Genomic DNA, 15,350 nt, shown 5'->3' on the forward strand with positions numbered 1-15,350 from the left:
ACTAACAAAGTGCTATCAGTGTAGGTTTTTACTATGATATGGTCATATGTGTAAGGTTTGATTTTGCACAGAGGATATTGGCATTTAGGGGTATTATTAGTGCCTTTCACATTAAATGTTTTAGTTCATACTAAGTAGCTTTAAGGTTTCATACAGTATCATACATACATAATGTTTTAATACAGTGCAACCTGAGTACATATGAAAAGGTAATTTAGCAAAAAATTGTGGACATTATGCAGATGTAAACGTATACTTGCACAAATACCTGCAGCTTCATCTCCATACGGTATCAGGACTAACCTCTGCACTGCAGTGTCCCCAAGCACAACAACAGACACACCTCTGTAGGATTTCAAACTGGAATAACCTCTGCCTAAAAGCAGAGCCCCCCTCCCCCTGAGTATCTCCTGATGAGGGCCATTGATGTCAGAAATGAGCTTGTTGCCACCAGAAGATATTTATGATGGCTCATCCCACTTCCTTATGACCTGTAGTGACACAGGCCCACCCCTCGTACTTCAATGTGTGATCTTGTTTTCCTGCTAAATCTGGGACTACACCATGTGCTCCTGGCTAGGGATAGTCAGCCAACAGCTTGCGTAATGTTTGCTACCACTAAGTTTATGTTTAAGGGATAGAAGTTGAAAGGAGGAGAAGAGGCAGAGAGCCTCCGGTCACAAGACAGCTAGGTCCTGAAAACAACCCGTACATGGTTTAACTTGAACACCTTTGATAAACAATAAATTAATACTAAACAGAACATGAATGTGGATAAGGGATTAAATGCATATGAAAGAGGACATACTGTACAGTCTGCTAACAAAGCAATTGGGATAATCACTAACATTTCTTGGCGTATACTGTAATTCGACATGTGGTCTGGTTTTCAGTCAGTATCTAAACTTAATTGAGGAGATTCATGAAAAACAATAATAGAAATATGAAATAACAAATGGGTTTACAATCCCTCTATTGTGCCTCTGTCTAAATAACATGTATTTTCATCTCTTGAAATACTGTATGGACTTGTCATGTCCGTGGCAATACTGCTTTGGCATCTCACAATAAGCAGATGGGTTTTTTACAACATCAGAGTTCTTGGATTTCTTTCATTATCACAACTGTGATACAGCGTCTGCACCCTCTTGAAAATAGCCTCCTCCTCAGGCTACAACACGTGCCATCTATGCATTTTCACAAGTCAAATAATGTGTTGGGGGGTGCAACTGGCCATTGTGCCCACCTCCTCTGTCAAAACTAATGCTAACATCTTTTCATTACATTACATTTCAAAATGAGCAAAATGTAATTATCAAAATTGTTTAATTTTCCAAAGGCAAATACTATTAAAATCTATTAAGTGTATGATTTATATCTAAATATTAGAAATATTCTTTATGTATCCAGTGCTGGAAAGTAACCACGTGCATCTACTCAAATGCTGTGCACAGTTTTGTTAATTTCCCTGCTGTGGGACTAATAAAGCAATTCTTATTCTTAGATACATTTCAACCCGGCATTAAACAAAAAATACTATTGTGGCTTTACTTTAAGCAACCATATAAAAAATACTGCACACACAGTCATCTGCAATAACTTGCCAGTATTACAATAAAAAACGGACAGGAGTCACTGATTCCGCCTGCATTATGAGTATTTGAACACCTGACTCTTTCTCTAGATTGCGCGAGAGTTTGTTTGTTAATGTGATACTGAAAGGCCCCAGGAGCTGATGTCATGCCACTGCCCCAGTCTGAGTGACTCAGATGGGGATTTCTTTGAACACCCATTTGCTCAAGGCCATTCATCACTGCGTGTGAGAATAAAGTTTAGGGTGCTATAAATGTTTAAATAAGGTTACATTTCTGAGATACTAAAATAGTAAGCCATGCTCAACCCTTTTTCTTATTTTGTTTAATATTAAATCTGCTTTTTCTTAATTGTATTTACATTCAATTTCGGTTTCAAGTAGACAAAGTAGGTCAAATAATGTTTATTTTATTTGTTTTCATTATTTTCATGCCTATTTAACAAAACGCATTTCAGGGGGGTTTATCCTCTCCAAAAATGCAAAATAATGTTTATTTTGTGATCTGTGTTCATATAATTAACACAAAACAGCACAACGCTGAAAAAGTTTTCTTGTGTGTACTAACTCCTATTTATAATGTTGCCTTGATATCCAGTCATGTAAACTGGTGTACATGTTGCAACAGTCCCGTCTCTCCCTCTCCACCTCCATTTAGATCTCTTACTGCAGAACAGCCGTAGGTGCTGAATGTGATGACAGTGAGTGTTGATGTGCACTTACTCGCCGTTTAGCTCCTTCATACATGCCATGGTGGGCCTCTAGAACAAAACACAACTCACTGGCTGGGTACCATTTCGTGTGTCATGACTTTTGCACTTACCATTTTTCCTAAAATGTGTTCAGATGTTCACCTAGGTCAATGTTAAACTATTTATGAGACAAACTTCATTGACTAATGTCTTATTTTACGTATTTTGCACCACACTGAGCAGCTATTCTTAGCTTGAGACGAGGTGAAGTAGTTGAAGGGATACCAAACGGTATCGAGCCACAATAACCGTTTCTAGAAGACTCGTGATGCATCGGGTCTGTTGGTGCAGTCCTGAGGAGGGCGGAGACAAGGAGGAGTCAGCAGGGAGGTTATAAAAGCACCTACGCAGAAGTTCTTTCACCACCTTCCACGCACTCACTATCCGGCGATATACCCCTTGACCGTCCTCTGCGGCTTTTGAAGCAGTAGGTCAGACAACGACGCTAACACTGGAGCTGTAAAATTAACTACGGGGTGAGTGAACAAAGTAGCTCATGCAAGCATTTATTCATTTGAGCCTTTTGTATTGGGCTTTTAAGAATTGACCGTTTTTCGACGTTAGGCCATTAACTGTCGCTAACCGTTGTTGTCTGAAGTTAAATGTACATCTGTCCGTTACGTTTTGATGTTAGCTAAATGTTAGCCTCGCTGCAGCAACCTCTACCATTAAACTGAAAACATGGGGGGGTTCCGACATATGTTTTCATGTTATCAACACGTAGCTATTGTAAAGGCATTTGTCTTAACTTGTCTTTTCAAACGACTGCCTCTAACCGACCTTACAGCTAACTGTAAGAAGTGGGTGGCGCTGCAGTTAGCTATCACTGGTGTTGCACGGTTTTTATTACCCCGTGAACACGTGAATGATGTTAGCTAGTCGGACTCGTATTATTCTTTTAAAAGTTAGTTAAACGTTACTGATTATATCATTGAGTAAGCGACTTGTTGTTGTAATATGGGTTGTAACGCTGTGTTTTGTATCGTCCACAGGGCTCCCGTTCAACGCGCCGCATCAAGCTGACCAGCTAGCGCAGTGTAATCACTTGCGACTCTCTCTGAAACGATATTTCTGTTTCGGAGAAGTGCAAATTGATATCCCAAGAAAAATCACTGCCGCCGCCACATATCCACCAAAAATCGAAAATCGAATAAAAATGGTGCAAAATAAGATCACCGAAATCACTGGGTTCCATCGCTCTTTCAAGGTGAGTCTGAGGTTTATTGAGGGCAAAATGCTGATGTGCCATCATCATGCTTTTTGGGAAGACTCTATAATCAGAGAGCACTTTTGTCAGCATGTATGAGAGGACCTCACATCGCTATATTTAAACACATGTGTTGCCCTCCCACGTCTTATGGCTGTCTAACTATGTGGCTTGGTGCACGTTTATGTTAAAGCATTTCCTAGATATGTGCTCTTTTGCTCATATTTAGCAAGATTGTTATATAGTTATAGACCATACGGGTCTTTATGTTAGTTGATGGTTGGAAATCAAATGTTCTTGGTTGTTTTGAAAGTGTCCACCAATCAGCTGTTTTGAATCTAATTTATGTTTTTTTCTGAGAGAACAAAGCCTCTTATAACTAACACTTGAGCCTCTCAGCTAAATGGCTCATTGGTAAGATTGCATTCCTTGACAAGCACATGTTTATTTTTCTCTAGGGCCAAAATCCCTTTGAATCTGACGACTTCACCAAAAATGGATCCCTTATTGACTCATCCTTTAATTTTGATTCCTCCCCAAGACATGGTGAGTATTCAATGTTTTTAGAGCTGTTTTCTGAATTCTACCAATGTAATCTCAAATTATTTAGTTGATACATTAAGCCTGGATTCTCCAGTTTAGCGTATATGGTCTCACTTTCAACAATAACTCTTTTGATTTCTTCTCCTTTATGTCCTTTCTTGGTATTTGTTTAGGTTGTTTCTTCCCTAGCAAGTGATAATTAAGCCACTCATATTTTGACAGACATACCTTCCAGCCAGCCTATCGACATCCCCGATGCCAAGAAGAGAAACAAGAAGAAAAAGCGTTGCCGGGCAACTGACAGTTTCTCAGGGAGATTCGAAGGTAAAAGCCATTTTGCTATTATACAAACTCTGCTTTAAACATTGATTTGTGCATTTTTTATTCTGTTAGGTAGTGTTTCTTGACATGTGAAACTTTATGCCACAGATGTCTACAGACTGCACGAAGAGCTACTAGGAGAGGGTGCTTATGCCCGAGTGCAAACATGCTTCAACCTCATCACCAACAAGGAGTATGCTGTCAAGGTGAGAAGGCAAGAATACACACTTGATGGATGACTGTGCATCGCCTTTTGATTTTCTGCAAGTCAGTCCTCCTGTCTCACAAGTGTGTGAATTTCGTTGTTGCCACATAACACTTCGCTGTTATTTGTGTGAGGCCCCACGGCTAGTAATCGATATAAAGACGTTACATTTCTAGGACAGCGCTCGTTTTCTACATTATGAACTCTGCAGATGCAAGTTAAGTAATGAAGTGCCTTTGCACAAGAATGAATCCTAAGCCATTTCATGCTTATTAAGAGCTATATGTATGAATGCTGGAAAAAACATTGTGTTCCTCCTTTTCACTGGGCATTCTTTAGAAATCTTGTCAAGGGAAGTTTTGATCCAGGGGCAAGATGTTTCTTTTCTTAGTTCAGCTCTCTATAGTGGATGTCTGCAGGCTCTTGTCTGTGTTGTGCTACTGCTGCACTTTTTTTTCTCCTCCTGAGTGTGCAACACTAGCTGCTGTTAGACACGTCCCCTCACTGTTTTTACAGATGGCCAGCCTATCACAGAGCTCGGAGGAATACACCCACCCCTTTTCTTTACTCCTATTGCCTACAGAGGACGCTCGTTGTGAGAACACAGTGTACTAGTAACTGTGCCAAAACAAAATCCACAGAGGAAGGAGGGGTGAGGGTTGTGACCCATGGTGTTTACACTGCTTTGTTCTCCTTTTCACTCGCTACAGTTTTACTTTTTCCTTTGAAATTGGGTGTGGGCTTGTGAAAACATGTCTTTACTTCCATTTTTTATTGGATTTTTTTACGTGTAATGCACATTTCATAAATGTTGGAACAAAACATTGTGAAAGATTGTTCTTTGGCAGAACTGTTTAAAAGTGACTCTAAGGCTTGTTTTTCTTTTTGTATATTCTTGACTCTTAACCCACTCATTCCATTAGGACATTTGATGTCAACACCAAGCTATTTTTTTATAACTTTTAATTCTTATTTGCACTTTAATTGTGTTAAACATTTTAGATAAAGGTAGTGTTGATAGTTCAAGGCTAGGTCCTCATAGAGCAAATCTCCATATCATACCAGTTAATATTTCAGAGGAATCGGGACACAACTTCTGTCATGTGACAATGTCCCGTTAGCCTTGTTGACGTGGGTTTGGTAGATCCCTTGGGACTTAGCTGTTCTAGGGAAGGAGGCACAAGGGTTGGAGGTCATTTAAGAGTCGGAGGGGGCTCCTGCCAGATGTCCTGTCTCACCCCACTCTGAAGGGGGAGGGGAGAGTTGCATGTCAGGGCTACTTGTGTTGCAACTGCAACAAAAGCCACTGAGCACCAAGGGCTAACTTGCAACCAGACTATTTGAGCCTTGTTTTGCAGCAGGTTGTTGTGATGCTGATCTGCTATATGGATAATCAACCATAAATCTAATACATCTCTAACACCTGTCCAACTTATCACGGTGAAAATGCATTTTTCATCTATGTTTCGCATTTTCATGTATCTGCAAATCATTATCACCCTGATATGATGAGCAAGGCTTGTGTAGGGATCAGGAGAAAGTGAGTTGATTGGGAGTTGTCTGTGCTGCTGACTCAGACGGGAACAGTACAGAGGCTTTGGACCGCTCACAGGCCCCTTGTCTGTATATTAATCCTAGATACACACTGCAACTCTGGCCCCACTGGGCCTCAAAAGCAGCTGTAATCCAGCCACCAGGAAGAGAAACATGCACAGCCTCCCAAGCAGACAATAACCAACCTGGGCTGGAAAATTCAGGCCTTTTGCTTGGTGTCAGCAGTCTGTCTTTCTGTCTCTCTTGGCATCGCTCAGCTGGCGGTGGCCCCTCGTGGTTTAGTTCCAGGCAGCACAAAGCTATATTTAGCAAGCGTTTTTTGTTTATCGTAAACGGGTTTGGATTAACCCATCGTGTTTCAAAGAACGCAATCGGCTCCTTAAGAGTGCTTAAGATTTAAATATGGGTCACACATGAAATGCTAAATAAAGAGATGCCATGACTTGTTATATTCTCATTCAGAGGCCTCTGCTTCGGCAGGCAGCATGGAAAGTAGGTTAAACTATCTTTACAACTGTCACAAGTTGGGGGAGGAAAGCTCTGGAAGAATACTGGTACAATAATCTGTGCTATACATTCATTGTAAAAGCGTTTTTTCTGGCAGTTTTTTTATCCGATTTTTTGAGCCATTAGATATTGTCCTTTATCTTTCTGCTGTGGAAAACATAGAATTCAGGCTTCAGTGGAATAATTTAAGGTTAGGTGGCTGAATTGTCATCTTCTATTTCAGATCATTGAGAAAAGACCGGGTCACAGCCGCAGCCGTGTCTTTCGAGAGGTTGAGATGCTCTATCAGTGCCAGGGACACAGGTAATGAAATATGGCCAGGCTTCTGCTGAGGCCCATCAGTCCTCTTACTGTTTAGTCCAGAATTCACTTTAAATGTTTGCTAGAGTGGATGCTTCTTTTACAACTGGCTCACGTTGTATTTAAACATTTTTTTTAGTAACATCCTGGAGCTGGTAGAGTTCTTTGAAGAGGAAGACAAATTCTACCTGGTGTTTGAAAAGCTAAGAGGAGGTAAGTGAATTCAACACTGTAGCCAGTTGTTTATCAGCATTCAGAGGAACTTTTATAATATGATTTTTACTTGTAAATGGAGCTGCTGTTCTCAACTTTTTGCTCTTTAATAGGCTCCATCTTGGCACACATTCACAAACGACGACACTTCAGCGAACAGGAAGCCAGTGTTGTCGTACAGGAAATCGCCAGTGCTCTGGATTTCCTGCATAACAAGGGTAAGAAGACTCGTACAAAATATCATTTTATCACTCATGATCTACCAGATCATGAGTGATAAAATGGAGAATGGAACAGACTTGCGTTATCCTCTTACAAACTGGTGCAGGAAAAATTGGGTGCTTGCTGATATATAGAAACAAACTTTATGTTGATTCTTACATGGTGTCCTGATATTTAAAACAAACTGATTGCTTCCCTATTATTATTTTTCCTAGGAATGGCACATAGAGACCTCAAACCCGAAAACATTCTCTGTAAGAGTGCAGACAAGGTGAGTTAGCCACATGCCCAATTCGTTGAAAGGACAACACGTTGATATAAACTGTTATAATGTGCCCAGCTTATCAAAATGTGACTCGTATTAAGGATTCTAAATCTGTCTCTTTGTCAGATTTCCCCAGTCAAGATCTGTGACTTTGACCTGGGCAGTGGAATCAAGCTGAACAGCGACAGCTCACCCATCTCCACCCCTGAGCTCCTCACTCCTGTAAGTCCTCCTTCATATTCTGCTAATGTTTGCACTACATTTATTTAATGGGAACAGGATAGTACAGGAAATGCAGGCCAGCAATGTATTAGTGTAGCTTTGTTGCATGGTAACATTTGCCTATAGTGGTGTGACCTTGTTGTGCACAGGCAGGGTGTTTCCAGGCTGTAAAACAATGCCTTTATCAAGTTAAATGGGCTGGCTTTCTATTGGGCAATACTGAGTGGCGTAAGCTGCAGGGCAGCTCACTGATAGGGAGAGATAAAATGCTGTGTTTTGAGGTTAAGGCAGTTCAGTGTGGGCAGTTTCTGTGTAATGACAGGGATTGCTTCCTCTGTCACAATCGGGCAGCGCTTACCCCCTGGAATATCAGTAACACTTGGATAGATAGCTCAATGTCAACGTCCTGTTACTTATCATTCTCAAATATTGAGGCCTATTTGTTTGGGGGTTACGATTGTTCAACTCTCCTGTTGTCACAACACCAGTAAAGTCCTCTGAACACTGCCCTGAAAATCCCTTGCAACCTCAAAGGGGAACAGTAAAGTTAAACTGGCAAGAGTTCTACTTGTCAACACGTACTGTCTGCTGGATAGATGGACCGGAGCAGGTGAAGGATGGCAGTTTAGGCTGCAGGAATGTGGGGGTGGGTGGGGGGTTTCTTCAATGGTAACTTCATCTTCCTTTAGCAGAACTAATGGATGGAGCCTATCCCTGAGCTATTTGAAGTGGGGGGATAGATTTGTGGTCCATCATGCCTCGTGTTTAGTTTACATGGACTTCGATGTGTGGCCTGAATGATAAAGTATGTGTTTAGTCGTGCACTTCCATTTATTAAATATGGCCTGCTTCTTTACCATTTCATCCCTAAATATTGTTGTGCATAACTATACGTCATCTTGCTGAAAAGTCCGGGCCTGAGGGCAGAATACATTGTGATGTCCTGTGGTATGAAGTTACAGAGAAACCAAAACACACCAACTCTTGCTCATGTCCCTTTTCTCTCTGCGGTTGTAGGGAGAAAAACATCCACCCTCCTCTCTCGCACTGCTTAGTCTCCACCCAGTGGCCCCAACCACGCTTGTGCTTGTCTGCGCTTTCTTTATGATCATTATACAAAGGTTGTGCATGAGGCTTGTTCTAGAAATGTTAGTCTTTCCCCTATACCTAGCAACTGAGATGTGATTGGCTAGACCAGGGGGTGGGGGGAGGGTAACTGGGAGGGACAAATACCCAGTCTGCTCATGCGCTCTGACTTGTTTTCGATGCCTTGATCACAGGAACAATGTTATCTGATTTTCATCTCACTATTGGCACTCACCCCCCAAGCCCCCCCTTACCCAAATTTCAACAGATGCTGTTGCACAATATAACACCCGTTAGTGTTCCTGATCCCACCAAATGTGTTATCACCTTGATCTGGGGGCTATTTCAGGGAGCTGTGGAAGTGTGCTCTCTAGAACAGCAGACGGAGCAGAACAAACTGTATTTTGTAGGAGAAAGCTCCTTATAGTTTCCAAATAATGCTCCCCAGGTGAATCCTGTGCTTTCTGCCTGGCATAAAGTCAGACTGTTCAAATGTCACTCTATGTACAGCAGCTCTGAATTGGGGAACTGAAAATTTAAGACGATAAACAGAAGCATCTTAGACCGCATCTGTTATTTGCAGGTGCAGCTGCATGGTGACAGAACAGGTCTCCTTCCTGTAAGCCTCTCCAGTAAATCACGTAGTTTACAAACAGCGGAGGCGTGGTTCATCAGCGGTGTCAGTATGGCCTGACTAGTCACATGGTTTCAGGAAAGCCCCAGGTTGCGATACCCACTAATCATGTGGTGACTGCAGCTGATTAGCAAGAACATCTCCAGCTTACAGGAAAGTTTGAGCATGTAACTGACACAAGCTCACCAGGTGTCTGCGGCGGCACAGGAAGAACCAATGTTATTTCACTGCACACATCAACTCTTTGTCACCGGCAGGAATAGCTTTTACTTTACTGACTTGTAGTATGTTTATTGTATTTGAGTGACTTTGAAACAAAATTAGTCTTGATGGCTGTTTTCCTTTAACGTGTACTTTTGGGGCACCTTGGTAGGCAAAGTAACCCTTTGTCTGTTATTGCTGTGGCAGCTGCATTTGGCCTGAATCCTGGGGGCTTGTATGTGGAGGCAGGCGCCCCAGACATGATGTTGTTGGTGTTAACGTGGGGGTTGGGGTATTCTCGCTCGACAGAAGCAGCTTTGTCTGAGACAAGATTGCTGTGCAGCAGATTTCATTACATAAGGGTGCAGCAGGGTGGAGGAGGAGTCAGGAGACAGCTGGGATATGGTACTGGGACACAATGGTTGCATGTTCAATATAAGCACGCTCGACCAAAGATGGAAATAAGGATGTAGGCCACAGTGCATTGAAAGGATGCAGGCCATGATTTGCCTTGGTCTGGATTCTGCTATAACTTACTTTGGTAGCTCATCAGGCAAAGGATGGATTACTGGGTATTTTCAGAGCAGGCTCTCAGCATTTACCAGTAGTTTTCTATATTTAGGATGTTTCTTGAAATCCATCCTTTTTTAATTTGCAACATCTTTATTCAAATTAAAGGTTCCTGTTGCCGTTCAGTGACTGAGAGGACAATGGAATCTTTCTCCTGCTGAACTAATGACCTGCTGCTCTGTTCCTAAAGAATTAAACCGCATTTGGTGTTTGTTTCAAAGTTGCGTAACTGACTAGGGCTCAGCCCAGTCTCTGCAGGACAACCAATCCTCTTTTCCCCGTTCGTAGTTTGGCCTAATTTCTTTCTGAGCTACAAAACAAGGTACTATCAGAGCTGAGCTAAACTGTGCCCTTGGCCCGTTCAGCCTGGCTTGTGTACAGCTGTATGGTCGACGCAGTGAGTCACTGCTGCTGCCTACTCAGGCTGCCCTGCTTAATTATAGTCCCACGCTTCCGCCTACACTTGATGTGTAATTGTACACAATGTTCCTACTTAGCTGTCCTTAAAACATTGATAGAAGCTGTATAGCCCATTTTAAATGAAACAACCACTGTACATAAGCATGCGGCTGTCACATAGTCTGCCCCCCTCTCCCAGCCTGAGAGTAGGCCCTACGCTTTAACACGAAGACACGAGGAATCAGCTGAACAGAGGAATGTGGGCAGCAGCCATGAGAGGCTTCTGTTTCCTTGAGTTCTGCTGAAGTTGCTGCTTTCTGTCGTCCCGGAGGCTAATGAACTTGTGATTTTGTTTTTTTGTTTCAGTGTGGCTCAGCAGAGTACATGGCACCTGAGGTGGTAGAGGCCTTCAGTGAGGAGGCCACTATTTATGACAAGCGCTGTGACCTGTGGAGCCTTGGAGTCATCCTTTACATCATGCTGAGCGGCTACCCACCCTTCGTGGGCCGCTGTGGTGGGGGTTGCGGCTGGGAGTTGGGGGAACCCTGCCACACCTGCCAGGTAAGACAGAATTGACATTAGTGAAACCTAAACGAAGCATCTCCATCGAGGGCACAGTGACTGATGCATGATGTTATGTCTATTTTTAGAACACTCTGTTTGAGAGTATCCAGGAAGGAAAATACGAGTTTCCAGAAAAAGACTGGGCTCACATCTCCTCAAGTGCCAAAGACCTAATATCCAAACTTCTGGTTCGGGATGCCAAAAATCGCCTGAGTGCCAGCCAGGTGCTACGACACCCTTGGGTGCAGAGGGTAAGTCTTAAATCATCAGGTCTCTTTTGCAGATCTGTCAGACTTTCTTAGTTTGGGTTTTGTTAGTCACTTCTTCTTTTCTTTTTTTGATTCAGGGCGCATCTGACACTTTATCAACATCAGTCCTGCATCAAAGGTAAGAAACATTAGTTACAGCATGCTGTGTTACGTTAAGGACACTTCAGCCTCAAATATATGAACTTTGTGTTGAATTTGTTTTGCTCTCGTCCCGTAGAACCAGCATTGCCAGGGATCTGACATTCTTTGCTGACAAAGCCATGGCTGTGAACCGGCAGCTAGCTGAACAGGATGGCATGGAAGACCAGCAGCAGCAGGAAGTCCCGTTTGTTATTACCACTACTGGCTCTTCTATTCGCCTCTCCCTTTCTTCCAACTCCAAGCTGGCCCGGCGCCGGCAGCAAAACAGCCAGCCCAAGACGGGGCCCGTTTCTGCGGCAGAGCTCCGCCAGCTGCTGGCCCCTCTGGTTATTGTGGGAGACTGTGCCTGAACCTTCTCAACCCTGACCTCCGACCTTCTGTTAAGATTCAAGTCCAGATCCAGACTACCCTGAGGCTCTCTTATCAATTCTGGCCCCCCTCTCCGACTGTTGCTGGCCTTGGTTCCTCTGCCATTGGGCTTTCTTGCCTCGCTGTAAGGGAGATGCTGCTTGCAGCCCCTTCCTCTAAATGCCTTCTGCCCTTCTGCAGCACTTTTGAAGCACATCAACCCAAGGCCTGCAAACACACGCGCACACACATGTGCACATCAATGTTTGGGAGGAGGGCCAGTTAATGATTTGGGGGAGAAGTATTCTCGAAGTTATTTTTCTTCATAAAAATAAGTTCAGAAGAGAGCAAGAACACTTATCTTCAAAACTAAGCTCCGACACCAAAGGACAACCTGTTGTGCTGCTCCCACGTAACAACTGGATCCACTGTGAAATAATTTATCTGGAATGTTCTCTTTGCCTGTATGTATATGCATGAATGGCCCATCTGCAGATACGTACAAGCTTATGCAATATGCCGAGTAGGCTGTCCTGTATCGGAGGGATTTATAGGAGGGGTTGAAAGGGCTGTAAGCCAATGCTGTCCGTGCCTGGTGTGGTCCATTAATATGGCTGGAGACTTAAAGGGTTTTTTGTCTCAATTTAAGATAAATTCCAACACTGAGCGCTTCTTCTATAAATTTCTAAGTTAAAACATGCACTCATCGAGCTTGGTGACCATGCACTTAATGCTCCCAGAGCAAAGAATGTTTGTCTGTTCACAGCAAGGCACATCTCATGCTTACGGCCATTCATAGTTTATTTCATCTATGCCAAATCAGCAGCGCATCATTCAGTGTTAATGAGACCATACCTCAGATGGTGTTTGGACTAACATATTTTCCTTGGTTTATGATGCATGGCCACCCCAAAATACTCTGACCTAGTTCTTAAGTATATCTGGTTTGTTGGTACAAGCTAATTATTGTTGATTCGCTAAGCTAGTGAAACTGGGTCAGTGTTACTTTCATCAAAGAATTCTAGACATGTCCCTTTGCTGTAACCAGGACTTAATAATTATTATTATTTTTCTTTATTTTTGTCTCTAAAATTCAATAGATTGAACCTTGAATATTTTGGCAGTAAGGTTTACAAGCACATTTTGGCCAATGTGACAGTATCTTTTTGTTTATAGAGTACACACATTTGGACCCTTTTTTTTCTTTTACCCCCTAAAGGTTCACCGTTCTTTTTGTTTGAAAAACACCATTCAAAAAAATTGACATTACAAAATCTCATCACAAAATAAGAGGGAAATGAGATGTCGAAAAAGAAACATTAAAAAAGGAAACATTCCACAAAAAGAAAAACAAAAGTCTTCCGGGCACGTAGCTGTTTTAAGTTTACTTTATTTTTCATGTTTGAAACTCCATGTCATTGTGCCACACTGATTTCTTTTTCTTTTTTTTGTACGGCTGTTGATAAGCTTATTTTCTATATAATGACTTTCATGCAGGTTCAGTTCAGGTGAAACACCGGATGTTTTCCTTGTTTTGCAATTTTTTAAAGTTCCAAGTATGTGGAGATGGGAAAGAGTTTAAGTTGATCTGGAGCGTTCTTGCCCAGTGAAGGAGAGTTTTTAAGTTTTATTTGTAAGAGTTGGCAATAATCTTTTTTTTTTTTTGTTCTGTTATTCAGATTAAGTTGAAGCTCATTCTGAAACGGATAGGTAATGGACTGGTTATGAGGTCTCACAACACTGTAACCATTTCACCAAAGAGGTTTCGTCCTGATTGAACATGTGATCATCACCTAGATATGAGCAGTGGGGATTCTGATAACCCGTGTCCTTTTGCCAGCACTGCAGCGATGGTACGCTTTGCTCTCTTGGTGTCATTATGCTGACAATGGGACACTGTAATAGATCTAAAATACCTTTCTACAGATGCATCGTTATGGGGTTTTATGTCTTATACTAAGACTTACTTGAATTTGTGTATGCAGCTGTTTCTTCTCCATTTGGGAAACTACTTTGCTACAGGTAAATCTCTTTAAGCATTAAGCTGATGATTAAGGCAATCTTGGGGTTTCTAAAATACCTAATACAGTTCAGTATTCTGCCTTTGTCTCTTTTTTTGAGCATCAGACAAGTTGGACCCTACTTTCCTGAAAGGGTCCAATACTCAAACGCACAGTTTCTGGCCATACTCTTAACAACCTGGATGGTATGATTAGAGTTCTCTTTGTCATGACCATTTCTACTTTTGTCAAACGGCAGTAGCGTTTTGGACTGCGTTTTATTGGGGCAGGGCAAATGGGTCAATGATATCCTTAAGCCTCGCAATTTTTATATTGTAAGTCATTTTGAAGTAAGGATGTGTTTAATATCCAGTCATTCATTCAAATCGACAGTCCATCAATCTCCCCAAATTTGAATGTAGCCCACAGGCAAAAGCATTTACAATCCAGCAACATTGATCAAATGTTTTATAAAGAGTTCTTCTCGTGGACACTGGAAATATCCTATGTATGTGTATTCAGTCCTCAATCTTTTTTTTATTGAGAGTTGACATCTGATTTTTATCACTGAATGCACAAAGACCATCATGTCCATGAAAAGATATTTGAAATAAATACATCCTTTCAAATACGAAACATATTTTTGAGTTAAAATAAGCACTTTACTGTACCATGTGAATGATTGCAGTTCATTCAAGGCAACATTTATGACCGTTGCTACAGAATTTTGTATTGTTTTTCTAAAAAAAAAAAAAAAAAAATGCAATAAAATGCTTTAAACTACTCACTGGTTTGTCTGATTACTGTGTAGTCTTTGTTTTACTTAAAGGACTGAAGTGAAAACAACTGTACTTTCTCTATCACTAGTTTCATATTAACCTGCAGTTTATCGGTTGGTCAAGGTTGAGGCTGTTTCCTCTGACTCGGTGCTGTAAATGCTCTAATCAGCAGCACTCCCTGATATCTGAACCCACTGTGTCCTTGGCTGTAAAATGTTGGTTGGTAAATAGGACCTAGTTGTCTCACTTAAATGAGACGGGGTATTTAGTCCTGCTTAGAGCTACAGTGGGTAATGTGCCTGATCTGACCAGACTGATGCAACCTGCGGCAAGAGCTGCAGCTCCCATGTGCCACCTCATGAATCGCCTGGGCCTGGAAATACAAAATTACTTTTGCTGAATTAGCTAAATGCCAGTGTGTCGTTTCAACACCGCTGCAAGTCAGGATTTGTCTTCC

At 41.9% G+C, this 15,350-nt stretch overlaps 1 protein-coding gene across 1 annotated transcript; it reads left to right on the top strand.

The window, feature by feature from the left end:
• Window positions 1-2,603: 2,603 nt before the first annotated feature.
• mknk2b (MAPK interacting serine/threonine kinase 2b) lies at window positions 2,604-14,897 on the top strand. Its single transcript, XM_063891117.1, has 14 exons — window positions 2,604-2,819; window positions 3,336-3,550; window positions 4,009-4,096; window positions 4,316-4,417; window positions 4,523-4,620; window positions 6,904-6,983; window positions 7,120-7,193; window positions 7,307-7,411; window positions 7,631-7,686; window positions 7,807-7,902; window positions 11,159-11,353; window positions 11,443-11,607; window positions 11,703-11,743; window positions 11,843-14,897. The coding sequence occupies exons 2-14, from the start codon at window positions 3,500-3,502 to the stop codon at window positions 12,114-12,116; spliced, it is 1,425 nt and encodes a 474-aa protein (XP_063747187.1). The 5' UTR covers window positions 2,604-2,819; window positions 3,336-3,499; the 3' UTR covers window positions 12,117-14,897.
• Window positions 14,898-15,350: the final 453 nt, after the last annotated feature.

This window comes from Eleginops maclovinus, chromosome 9 (genome assembly GCF_036324505.1).
Source record: "Eleginops maclovinus isolate JMC-PN-2008 ecotype Puerto Natales chromosome 9, JC_Emac_rtc_rv5, whole genome shotgun sequence".
Taxonomy (NCBI): domain Eukaryota; kingdom Metazoa; phylum Chordata; class Actinopteri; order Perciformes; family Eleginopidae; genus Eleginops; species Eleginops maclovinus.

What these genes read in the sequence shown, in the direction of transcription:
- mknk2b (XM_063891117.1), top strand. Translation starts at nt 3,500, where the DNA reads ATGGTGCAAAATAAGATCACCGAAATCACTGGGTTCCATCGCTCTTTC. An exon ending in TTTCTCAGGGAGATTCGAAG is followed by an intron (nt 4,418 to 4,522) that starts GTAAAAGCCATT and finishes TTTATGCCACAG; the next exon opens with ATGTCTACAGACTGCACGAA. An exon ending in TATCAGTGCCAGGGACACAG is followed by an intron (nt 6,984 to 7,119) that starts GTAATGAAATAT and finishes CATTTTTTTTAG; the next exon opens with TAACATCCTGGAGCTGGTAG.